The 13,393-nt window shown below is 33.0% G+C and overlaps 1 protein-coding gene across 1 annotated transcript in view; it reads left to right on the forward strand.

Moving 5' to 3' along the window:
• The window catches only part of LOC106470290 (MORC family CW-type zinc finger protein 2-like), a gene marked incomplete at both ends in the record, with an annotated part of 104,201 nt that overhangs the window by 30,233 nt on the left and 60,575 nt on the right, over nucleotides 1-13,393 (forward strand). Inside the window, 2 exons of the mRNA XM_013930836.2 lie at nucleotides 6,401-6,420; nucleotides 6,861-6,995. Coding sequence (XP_013786290.2) covers nucleotides 6,401-6,420; nucleotides 6,861-6,995 — 155 coding nt within the window. The remainder of the gene's footprint in view (nucleotides 1-6,400; nucleotides 6,421-6,860; nucleotides 6,996-13,393) is intronic.

Consider the following 13,393-nt stretch of genomic DNA (forward strand, 5'->3'; position numbering starts at 1 on the left):
CGACTAAATGTTTCACGAATTCTAGAAAAACATTTTCATCTCCTACTACTGAACGATCGCCTTAAACAGATATTTCCTGAAGTTCTCGTTGTCTCCTTCCGAAAAAGCAGAACTCTTAATAGATATCGTGGTTCACACAAAAGTGAATTATATTCCACCAAAAATGGTTGTCATCCATGCAATAAAGATTGTTGTCAAACCTGCAAGTTCATAAAAACTATTGACTCATTTTCTGACAAGCACAACCAAAGAAGCTTTAAAATTCCCAAAGAAGTCACTTGTGGAATACAAAACACCATTTACCTTATACAGTGTAAAGAATCCAATCACCAATATGTAGGACATACACAAACAACTCTAAGAGAACGTTTCAACAACCATAAATCTTCTATTAACGCCAAAAAAGATCTCGCTGTTGCTCAACACTTTAACCAACCCGGTCGTTCCATTAACGGTGTTACTCTCTTCGGAATTAAAACAGAATTCAAAACTAAAGCTGATAGAGAAATAAAAGAAGCTTATTGGATTGCTAATCTAAATACTGTTCAACCTTTTGGAATTTATCTAGAACCTGGAATCTTGATCTCCGATCATTGGTTTCATCTCTGTCGCAAAAAATTAATTTTTATTCTTTGCTTATTTCTTTCTTGTAGCACAAACTTTAATATTTCTAAAACTTACTATCTAGTTTAGATAACTTTCCACATTAGTTGTATAAATCAATCAGCTTAACATCTCTTTCTCAATCAGTCGTAAAGTGTCACCTTTATTTTATTTAAACACTTAAATATAATTATTTATTTTTTAACCATTTCTAAAGCAAAATATCCCTAACACCTTTTTATATAACACTCTCGTTGCCAGTCACATTGTATCAGAAATGGAACACACTTACAACAGTACATGGAAAAATAAACTTAATATTTCCTGGAAGACCAGATGACCTTCTTGATGTCACTCAACTCCCTTGATATGTCACTCATTGGATTAAACCACCATTCCCAGTTTGTCCCTGAAGAAGAAAGGTCCACCTTTTTAAAGCACTCGAGTTATAGGGTTTTTATCGTTTTGTGCTTTTGCATTTTGATGGTGAATGAGAGTGAGGTTACATTTGGTCTTGATGATATTGATTTTGGTGTCACTGCTAGCAGACCTTGTAAGGCAAGTATAGGGATCATTGGAGTTTTTTCTGTTAACTGTTTTAACAGTTAAATAACCAGTAAAACATCTGGAAAAGTCAGTTTCCTTTGTATTGTGAGACCTGTTGATTCTTTGATTGTGTATTCATTATAAAATATTTCATTGGCCTTTTGATACATACTGCACCTGTTTTTCATAAGTATTTGTCTATCTGATGGAAATGCATACAATAAACCAGTTTTTGTTAATTTTATAACATCCCTTTACAATGTATCTTTTTCTGGATATTCTGGAACCACTACAACCAAGAGGCATGGTAAGTTTACACTCATAATCATGTACAATGTTGTTGAATAGTTAGTAAAGAATCACCTACAACAATATACATGGAGTATACTATTGAGAGAAGAAGGTATCTTTAACATTTACAGTTGTTTTGTCTGGCTAAGTCTGTTGCGTCTTCTTTCTTTTGTTTACTGTACTGGAAGTGTACAAATTCTGATATGATTCCTTACTTCTGCTCACATATTAGCTCTTCCCAATTTTGTGCTGCCGTTCATATGCCCTAAACTCATGCTCAAACCTTCCACCAATAGGAGTAAGTTACACCCTCCTAGCACAGCTGACTCCCTCTATACTGATTGTTCAATCATCACTTCTTGATTTGGCACTTGTATAACAATATGTCTTTTTTTTTCACTTGTGAACTTTTCAAGTATAGGCATTTTTTAATGGAAGTACCTGCAAAGACATTACCTGATGTGGAAGTATTTGTTGTTGGATGTTCGTATTCCAACATTTTCTGCACCTGCAGATTTCTTGGATTTTTGTTTCCACATTATTATTTCATAAGTGTTAATAACTTCCACTTTGTCTGATGTGAAACAATAAGATATTGTTCACACTAATCTAACGACTATATTGGCATCAGATTTGTCTTTGTCTGTTGGGAAAAATGATGGTTTTTGTGCAGCAGGTGGTGGAGTCTCTCATGCTGCCTGGGCCTTCTTTTATACTTTAAATATCTTCATGTGCATTTTTTGTTTGAGACAGAAGGGACTTTGCTAGTTTTTTTCCCACCACCTACTTTTACTTAATCCTGTACACATGCTAACTTGAATCTACCTATGCCTTTTTCATAATTTTGGGACAGGGTTTCTCACTTATGTTTCTTTCTCTCCTTCACTTTGTAATTAGTTCCCTGCTTATTACTTTTATTTTTTTTTACTCTCTCTGGACATGCAAGTCTGTATGTTTGGTTACTTTTTCTTTACCATAACTTTGGTGCATGCATGCCTTGTCCTCCTTCCTTTGGTACTTTCTATGAGTACCTGTTTTATGTTTCTTCAACTCCTAAGCTATGAAGTATTTTCTTCAGATTTGGAGGTCAGATCCTCTGTCTTTTGTTTGCCTTTCTTAGACTTAATTTTCCCAACTTTGTCTTACATTATTTTCCATTTTACATAATATTTTCTTCCACTTGCCTTCTTTCTGTAGTAATCTCACATTCCCCTAAGATGTTTTTCAGTGGATACTTGTTAACTTATCTTCTTTACAGTGGCATTTTTATCTTCCACGGCCTTACCTTTTCATATTTGGTTGATCTGTCGCTAGAGATTATTGTAACAGGTGCCCTTGTTACACAAGTGCTTTTGTCTCCCTTTTATCTCATATACCTTCAACTAGCTCTTGTTATTTCTTTCGATTCACATGTTGAGGCCATGTGCCAATATTATTCCTTATCCTCTCTGGCTGCCATCTCACCTGTGCTTCTCCTTTACCTTTTTCTGTCTATTGTCCTCCTGCTTCTTCTTCTCTTCCTGTTCCTCTGATCCCATACATTTTCCCGCCACTCATAGACTTCAGTGCTGTCGGTCTTGCTGGTGACTAGCCTATTGGCTCAGGATCAGTAGGGACCATTTAGTTCAGTTTGTGGACATTTGCCCTCTATTTGCAGTCAATTGTTAGGTACTGGGAATTCTGTTACCAAGCTTTACCCTTCATTTTTTCCCTCTTATCCTCCATTGTCTTCTGTTCCTATTACCTTCTCCTCTCCATGGGGTCTTGTTTCTTGCCAACATCAGTCCATGGCAGTGTTGGAACTAATGGTTCAAGATGCTATCGGATGGGTTTCTCATTCCTTATCTAGGATTTTATTCTTGTCTTTTCATTGCTCCCATTCATTATTCCCAAGGTATCCATAGATAGGAGTTCAGTCATAGATATTTCAAGTCTCAGTCAGTTTTTCAACCTCCCTTGATTTACCATGGGAACTTTTCTCACCCTAAGGTGGTATTTTGTACCAGATCTGGGGGTGACCGAGGTGAATGTCTCGGATACTTCTTTTCTTCTTTGGATCCATCTGAACTAGTCTTCTCCAGCCCTCACCATTTGGGAGGCAGCACATCTGGATTGGTTGGTAACCCTAGAAGAGTCTCATCTCACATCCACTCAGTATCTCATTCATTTGGTAGTTTTTCATTTTCATCTCCACAGGGCCAAGCTTTCTCCTCAGCATTTGTGGGACATGATGCAGTTATTTGTCCCATGCCCTATCCTCTCCTTCTCTCACTGTGTGGGAGATTCTCTCTCTTTTGGGGACTTGGGATTCCTTGGAATCCCTTATCCCCTTGGATCATGCTCATTTTCAGTGTCTACTTTGGACACTGCATGATCAATGAAACCACACTTGGGATCCCTTGTCCTTCACCATTCTTTTTCCTTGCTTGTTGACTTCTCTGGGTGTTCCTTTTCCTCCCTCTTATCTGGATCTCTATCTCTTTACAGATGTGTCCTTTATGGAGTAGGGGCATATCTTGACTCTCCAGAAATCTCTGGTCGGCTGTCCCGCAATTAATCATCCCTTCTTACCACTCTCTTATGATGGCTCATGGACATCTAGTAAAGATCCACTCAGCCAACTTTACAGTTGTCTCCTGTACCAGTTGCCAAGGGGATACCTGGTCTCTCTGTTTCCACACTCTCAACCTCCTTTTTTTTTCTGTCCCATTATTTACATATATGTTTTATCACCTGTCATATTCTAAGTGCCCTGCATCTTGTCATAGATCATCTCTCAAGGCCCAAGAAGCTACTACCTATGGAGTGGTCCCTCAGTCCTCTGGTGTTCATGTAGCTGTATTCTTGCCACTCCTCTTCTAGTTGCTTTTGCCACTGATTTTGACACCACAACTCTCATTTTCTGGTCCCTCTGTTCCTCATCTCTCAACTCTGACTGTGGATGCATTCAGTACGAACTGGCCCAACTCTTTTCTCTATGGTTACCCTCCTATTCATCTTCTCACTTGTGTGCTTTCCCTCATTCAGGACACTCTCTGCTGAGTCCACCGGATAGCTTTGTACTGGCTTGGCCAGAGTTTCCTCTGTTGAACTTTCTCTAATCCTCTCTTCCTCTACCTCTGTCACACTCTCTATTCCTTCAACCTCATTCTTCCTTTTTACATCTGGCAGTGTCATCACTCCATCTTCACATATGGGTTTTGTCTGGTTCTTTGCAAGATGTTCCAGATTCCCTTCATGTGTAGCCTTCTTTCCTTCCTTCCTTGTTTGATTTGTTCTTCCTCCCTTCTTATCTATCAATGCTAATGCTGAGTATTCAGTACCTGGTCTCTGCATTGGGCTTTCTCCCCTCCTTGGCCTTCTGTCCCCCATTTTTCTGAATTTTTTATGCAGCTTTTCGACAAAGGCTTATTGCTTTTGACCATTGCTGGCTGCAGGATATCTCTATTCTCTTTTCATTCATGTGTAAAGCTCACATTTATTCATGTCACAAGCATTCTACTTTGGAATGTTTTGTTGGATTTTTTTTCATATATTATACATGAAATAAAATAGTACAAATTTTACTCTGAGGGTGCACTTTAGGATGTTAGAATACTGGATTTTGATATCAACAGAATAAGGTTATCTTTGTGCAAAACTTACTTTTTAAATAGTTTTAAGTGCTATTTTAATGCATGACATACTGTCAAATTGCAGTCAGTTATGCATTTATAAATTGTGTTTCAAAATGCCAAAAGAATAGTTTTGGTTTTGGAATTAGTTGTGAAGTTTGTGTTAGTTATTAATCTATGTGGGATTGTAAGTGCAGTTTGAGCATGAATATCAGTTATTCAGATTTAATTTGTATAGTTTGCATATAGGGCTTAATTTCTCATCCCAATTAAAGAAATAAATACAGAATTTCATGAAAATTAATTAAAAAGACATACAAAGAATACAAATTTTCTTTAAGTGTTAGATTAGTTCAGCTATAATGAAATGTGAAAAAATTTAATTGCTTTTACCTGATAAAAACATACAGTATTTGATGTGTAACTTTGTTCGGTTTTTTTACCTATCTGGGTACTTACAACCTAATTTTAAACTTTGTCACTCACCCACTCTGTTTTTGGAAAAGAAATATGGTAATGTCTTGAAATCAGACATTTTGTATAACAACAATCATGATAGATTACCTTAGTGGTTAAGGTACTGGACTGTGAATCTGAGGGTCTATGGTTCATCTCCAGTTGCTCCCCACTGTATGCAAATTATAAGAGTGATGATCAAATCTCACTATTTGGTTACAGTAGTACAAAAGTTATTGGTGGGTGCTGTGGACTAGCAGCCTTTCAACTAGTCTATCAATTAAATTTTAGGGATGGCTAGTACTAACATCCCTCGTGTAACTTTGCACAAGTTTCCAAAATCATTCAAACAACATCTCTGAATCTTGTGTTGCTTTTTTTCCATTGTTAAGTCAGCAATATGATATAGATGTTATTAACTAAGAAATGAACATTATTTACATGTTCAAGTTCATTAGCAATTAACTAAAACGTGTTCCCAGATATTTGGTATTATTTCTAGTGTGTCAAGCATGAATCACATACTACTACACCATTACTTGTATCTCAAGCTACCAAAATGTAGAGTCACAGGTTGTTAATGCTACTGTTATTTAACACCAGTAAGAGAGATAGCTCACTTTAAAAAAGTGTACAGATATCAGTAAAACCCAATCCAGAAAAGAATTAAGAATTTGTTTTTGTCAATTATATTCCTACATATCTTTGATAGGTGATGTTTTGTTTGCTTAAAAGAGAAATATTAAAGGAAATTATTGTAATTACTTATGTTTCAGAGTTTAGAAGGTAATTGTACAGTTATAACAATAGTGTTAAAGAATATGATAAAATGTAATGGTTTACCATGCTAGAACATGTGTTTAGTATGAACATTTTTTTTTCTTATGTAGGAATTACCGTGGCTTAGTAGGTAAGTTACTTTGAAATGTTACTTTTTTAACTTTAAGTTAACTTTGAAATGCTATTCAAGGAAATATGTTGAAAACATGTTTCCAAAGAATACACGTGGATAATACAATAACTATCAATGAACGTAAGTGTTATGCAGTTTTTTTTAATAAAGATCTCCAACATATAAGTTGCAATTTCATGTATTTGTCTAAACAAGAAATGGTCAATGTAGTAAAAAAATGATCTTACCCTGTAAATCATTACTATATTTAAAGTAAGTCACTAGTAAATTTTGAATGAATTATTTGTTAGTTTAGAGATAATCATTAGGGACTTTAGAGTGAATCATGAATGAGGTTAGAATGCATTTTTAGTGACTTTAGAATGAAACATGAGAGATTTTCAGAGTGAAAGCGGAATGGGAATTTCATGAAAGATAATTTGTATTCTTTTTTATAGGCATTGTTGACATTCCTTACACAGTTTTGGAGCCAACACATAACAAACAGGATTTTGCTGATGCAAAGGAGTTTAAATTCTTGCAGAAGACACTGTTAGATTATGTTGAACAATATTACAGAGACTGTGAGTTAAGTGAGTACTGGTTAAAACACTGATGTAGTCTAAGTTCTTGTTTTGTGTGACTGTGAGTTAAGTGAGTACTGGTTAAAACACTGATGTGCTCTAAGTTCATGTTATGTGTGACTGTGAGTTAAGTGAGTACTGGTTAAAACACTGATGTAGTCTAAGTTCTTGTTATGTGAGACTGTGAGTTAAGTGAGTACTGGTTAAAACACTGATGTAGTCTAAGTTCTTGTTATGTGAGACTGTGAGTTAAGTGAGTACTGGTTAAAACACTGACGTAATCTAAGTTCTTGTTATGTGAGACTGTGAGTTAAATGAGTACTGGTTAAAGCACTGATGTACTCTAAGTTCATGTTATGTGAGACTGTGAGTTAAGTGAGTACTGGTTAAAACACTGACGTACTCTAAGTTCTTGTTTTGTGAGACTGTGAGTTAAGTGAGTACTGGTTAAAACACTGATGTAGTCTAAGTTCTTGTTTTGTGAAACTGTGAGTTGAGTGAGTACTGGTTAAAACACTGATGTAGTCTAAGTTCTTGTTTTGTGAGACTGTGAGTTGAGTACTAGTTAAAACACTGACGTAATCTAAGTTCTTGTTATGTATATAGATTTTGGTTTTGAAGAGTTTTGGTTTAAAGATCTGCAGATAGGTTTGATGAATGTGGAGCTTAACTAGGCTTTGTATGTAACTCTGAAAAAATGTTTGTATGGTTAAGTTTTAACTTCCTGGTAGGTTTCCCATTATATTCGTTAAACCCAGAAAGAAAATCATAGATAACTGACATTATTTAAATTGTGAGGTGGTATGTTTTAAGTTCACTTTTAACAGTTTCTACAGTTTGCTATGCTATTGATAGTGATTAAGTTATACTCTTTCGATATAGAAAAGCACAATGACTTCATATAAAGAAGTTTGCCACTCCCCATTTCATTCTTACAAAGATTAAACATCAGGTGGTGCATTTTTCCCTGAAATATCTTTGTTTTTGAAAAAAATATATGAGGACACTTAGCTTCAATGTCCACCTATTTGCAGTTGTGTCAACAATATTTTTATTAGGTGGTTCAATTTGATTGAGTTAGTACCATCATAGTTTTCATGCTATAACATTTAATATCTTTATGCATCTTCACAATATTTCATAAGCCTTCAGTAAACATTTCAAATCTTTTCTGTACAAAAAATCAGAATTTTTAATAAGTATTTTTACTAAACTTTTCTACAATAATACATGGAGTCAATGTGTTGACTGCTCCGAGTGCAAAGTGATTTACTTAAGATTAAAAATACTTTTTTTCATCTGAAAATTGTGAAATTTCATTTGCTTAATCTCTAAAGCCACCTAAATAAATATCAAATGTTTTTTCTTTTCAGTAAAACTTTATATTTTATCTGTTATTTTCCCTACCTTAACTTTATATGATGTCAGTTAATTTGACCAACTTCATATCTACTAAAAAATATACAAAATGAATCTAAATTATGTTTTTTCTGTCTAGAATGACCGCAAATTGTAACAGGAAACTAAATTTATTTATCCTAAATGGCTTATACCTCATAACAATATATACTTGTTTCTACTTGAATTTTATTATTTATTGCCCTTTGAACTGTGTCTAACTAATAATCCTGCCATAAAAATTGTAAATCACTTGGCAAATCTGTAGCTCATGTTATTCTATTGAATTACATAATGCACGGCTTACTTATGAGCAAACCTTGTGAAAACTTATTGTTATTATTTTCTTTGTCTTATGTAATCTAACCTTATGTAACCTAATAAGTGTCTGAAGTTTCTATTTTTAGTTATTTTTATAATAATAAACAATTTTTTTACCACCGATGAAACTTAACCCTAATTTTTTTATCCTAATGGTAATACTACAATAAATAGTTTTTACTTAATTAAGTATTGCTGCTAAGAACACAAAATAATACATAAAAAGCAGACAATGTTCTATAAATATCATAATTTTTCTGACTTTCTAACTATATGATAAGAGCTGTTAAAAATTCAGCTAAACTCACTGATGTGTCTCCCATGAGAATAAAGTTTGAACTGGAAGCAAAATAGACGATGCAATATGACACATTGTTTGAAGGATTAAAACATTGGCTTTCTGTTCGTTATGTAGTATAAAACGTCAGAGAGAAGTATTGGCAATTTGTTATAGGTGAATGTGGCAAGTGGGTCTAATTTTCTAGTTTTGGGCACTGTAGACAAAAATGGATTGAAGGCTATCAAAATTATGCTTTATCTGAGTAATAATTATATTTTGATTAGTAATTTGTATTAAATTCAATAATTCTCAGAGGGATGTTAAATAAACTGAAGAAGAAGAAAGATCTAGAGAACAAATATCACAATTCTCATACTAGAGGAGGTTGAGATTATTTAAAATATTTCCTTATAAAATTAACAACTTAAAATTTATATAGTATTAAAACTTAATTTATTAATAACATTTTGATGCACAATTTATTTGTATACCATAATAATAAAGTAGTTTAATTAAATTTTAAATGTAATTCTTAACAAATTGTGATCTGTGCACTTTAACTTGCCCATGACAACTGTGTTAAAATCTTTAGAGTAAAAGTTTATTTTAAAATGTTATATTCAAGTAACTTGAGCACGTATCATGCGTTATTTTCGATGGTCATTGTGATAACTAAAGAAAATCAGCTTCACAGTTATGTATATTAAAACATACTTTACAGTAGATATAAGTTGCTATAAGGAGTTATCCAAAGTATTACCCTCTCACAATGGACATTTTTTTTTATGTGCATGTCCTGAGGTTTTAGTGAGTTATATTCAAAATTTAAGGTACTTTATTATCATGGTATGCAAATAAACTTGACATCAAAATATAGCTAATATTCCAAATCTTAATATTATATAAGTTTTAAGTTCTTAATTTTAGAAGGCAATATTAAAATTAAATTCTCAATTTCCCCTAGTATGAGAATTGTGACATTTGCTCTTTAGGTATCCCTCTGCTCAAATTTATTTATCACTCATCTGAGAAGTACAAAATTGAATGTAAATTACTCATTATAATGTTGTCGGCACTCAGGCAAAGTATAATTTTTATAGCCTTTAATCTTATTTGGTTATAGAGCCATAAGCTAGAAAATCAGAAATCAGACCCCTTTTGCCATGCCCATTTGTCACATCCTCTCTTTCACAAGTTGCCAATAGTTTTCTCTGACATTCAATACCATATTATTTGTAATCAATAGAAAGTGAAGGTTTTAGTCTATCAAATAACCTATGTTGTGTTCTGTACAGAGAATTGTCTGTTTCACTTCCAGTTCAAACTTTTTTTTCCCATGGGAACACATTGATGAGCTTAGTTGACATTTTAATGGCTCTCGTCACATAGTTAGAAAGCCAGAAAAATTGTGATAATTACAGGAGATTGTCTGTTTTCTGCAAGTTATTATTTTCTGAGCTTTGGTGCAATATTCATTTCAATAAAAAATTATTTAGTGTAGTAGTACCTTTAGTATAAAAAAAAGTAGCGTTAAGTTTCAATGACAGTTGACACCAAAAAATAGATGATCTTTGTAGGTACTATATTTCTTGTTTTTTCATGTGTATTTTTATAAAAGTAACTAAAATGTAAAAAGTAGAAACTTTTTATATTAAATTAGATAGGATAAACAATAATAATAATAAAAAGAATGTACAACATATGCTTACATGTAGCCTGTGCATTATGCAATTCGATAGGATAACATTAGCTACACATTTGCCAACTTGTGTGGCAGGAATATTAGTTAGACACAGTTCAAAGAGTGATAAAGCATTAAAATATATGTATAAATAGATGTATACTGTTGGAAATTTAAAGTTATTTAGGATAAACAAATGTAGTTTCATGTTACAATATGAAGTCATTCTAGGAAGAAAAAAAGGGTGATTTAGATTTATTTAGATTTCTTTTTGGTGGTTACGGGGTCGTCAATTTGACCAACCTTGTATAGAACTCTATACAAGGATAGAGAAAATAACATGAAATATAAAGTTTTAATGAAAAAAAAACGTTTTAAATTTATTTAGGAAGTTTGAGAGATCACATAAATGAAATTTGAGAATTTTCAGATGAAGAAAAGTATTTTTAAACTTACCATAAAAATCACTACACTCGGAGGTCGACACTTTGACTCCAAATGTTCACAGAGAAATTTTTAGTGAAAATACTTCATTAAAAATTCAGATTTTTTGTCTCCAATAGATTCTTAATGATGCCTAAGAGCTTGCAAAATTTTGTGAAGATACCAAAACATACTAAAACTTATAGTATGGAAACTACATTGGTCAATTTAGAGTCACAGATTTGGACAAGTCCATAGCGAAAATATTAAACACATTGTTGTTCAATATAGTGTGTTTTAGTGCTTAATTTGCCCACAGTATTAAACTATTGAGTTTACAGTATTGTTTAACCATTTCTCAGGAACTAGAGAAAACTGGGAAATTTAACATAATATCAAAAATTTTATATTTGGTTCATTTATTGTATGTTTTATTGAAGAACCATATACACAAACCATGCATAATTGGATTCAGTGGGAAAAACCTTTATCAAAGTACACCCATATAGTCAATGGGAATAGAAATAGCTGCTATAACAAAAATGCCCCTTTAATAAACAAAGTGTTAATATAATGTGGTTGTAGTACCCAAATTACCCATAGTTTTAAACTCTAGAGTTAACAGCAGTTGTTTAACTCTGTTCACAGGCTGAATTATTTTAACAATCATGCAATTATACATACTGTAAGTTTCAATATGGTAAGTGTATCTTCACAAAAAGTTGGCTAGCTTTAAGAAAGCATTACAAGTCTTTTAAGTGTTCATAAAATTTTATCACTAAATCAAGGACTTAAAATTAATACAATGCAACTTTTTTTGAATGTCAAAATTTAGATATTTAACATTCATTAGAACATACTGATGAATTTAATATTAATTGCAGTGTGTAATAATTATTGTATGCTATTGTATGCACAAAAAATCAAATTTCTTTCAATGAAGAATTTCTATGAAAGACTTCTGCATTTACAAATCCTTTAATGAGTCAGTCCAAGTGCAATGTGATTTTCTTCTTACAGTTTTCAGATTTCGTTTTTCTTAACCTCCTTTTTGTTTTCAGTTAAACTTTATATTTCGATACAGTACATTACCTTTTCTCACGTAAATAGCTATTCTTGTTCAGTGCTGTCCTCTATATGAAAATAAGATTTTTGCCTATCCAACAAGCCTTGAATCTCCCACATCTGGAATTGACTGATTCCAGAGTGTCTTGCAAATCATCATGCAACAATCTTTCACCAATAAGAGTGTGACATTCTTTCTTGTTACATGTGACTCCCTCTATTCAATTCTTCCGAACTATCACTTCTCATTTCGCAGTACTTCAGTTCCAACATTTAGTTCGTGCTCTCTTCAAGGGTTTTAATTTCAATTTTTTCCATATCTTTGTACTAATTTCTCTCAACAGGTTTACTCTTTATTATACAATAGTGATACTTGTAACTTGTTGAGTTATTCCAAAGTGGAATTATTTTATATTTCTACCTGGTTACGGAACTTATTACTTCATTACAAAAACTTTCTCTTTGTTTCTGCCAACACAGTTGTCTTTGGTTACCTATTTTGCATTATGAATTCTACGTTACCACTTTGGAGGTTATGTGTTCTATTCACACTTTTACATGGTACTTTGCGGGAAGATTTTGGACTTTACTTCGTCAGGAAATTGATTTTCCAAGGAGCTGATGTTTGTCAGGCTTCTCCTTGAGTTTGGGGGTCCGCACATTTTCACATACAGTCTGCCAACTTTGGAGAGATGTTATATTGTTATGGTTTTTGAATAATTTTAATATTATTATCTGTAGTTATATGAGTTTTGTAAGCTTCATTAGTTTAGTCAATATTCATTGTCCAGTTCAGTTTAGAAATGACTTAGTTACATCCTTTCTTCTATACCACAGATACTAAGGGTCTTTGTTATTATAGGATTACCTGTAATTCATCTAACTGGGATATCAATCATTCATTTAACTATGTTGTTTTTCTTCCATACATAACGATTTATACAGAGATTATTGTTAATACTTACTTATTTCATTTTCATTATTATACTTATTGTTAGTTTAAGGTTTTTATTTTAGAGTTTAGTGATATCCTTTGTCCTGCACTGCTTGATTAGGCTTAACATGTGTCTGTTATTTTCGGTTTACATATAGTTCTACTTCAGGATTATTGTCAATTAAGTTAAATATATTGTTAGCTTAGGCTTAACAAGTGTCTGTTAATTTCTTACCATTCATTTTGTTTAGCCCGGCATGGCCAGGTGGTTACGGCACTCGACTCGCAATCTGAGGGTCGCGGGA

The sequence above is a fragment of the Limulus polyphemus genome, unplaced genomic scaffold, assembly GCF_000517525.1.
Source record: "Limulus polyphemus unplaced genomic scaffold, Limulus_polyphemus-2.1.2 Scaffold3926, whole genome shotgun sequence".
Taxonomy (NCBI): domain Eukaryota; kingdom Metazoa; phylum Arthropoda; class Merostomata; order Xiphosura; family Limulidae; genus Limulus; species Limulus polyphemus.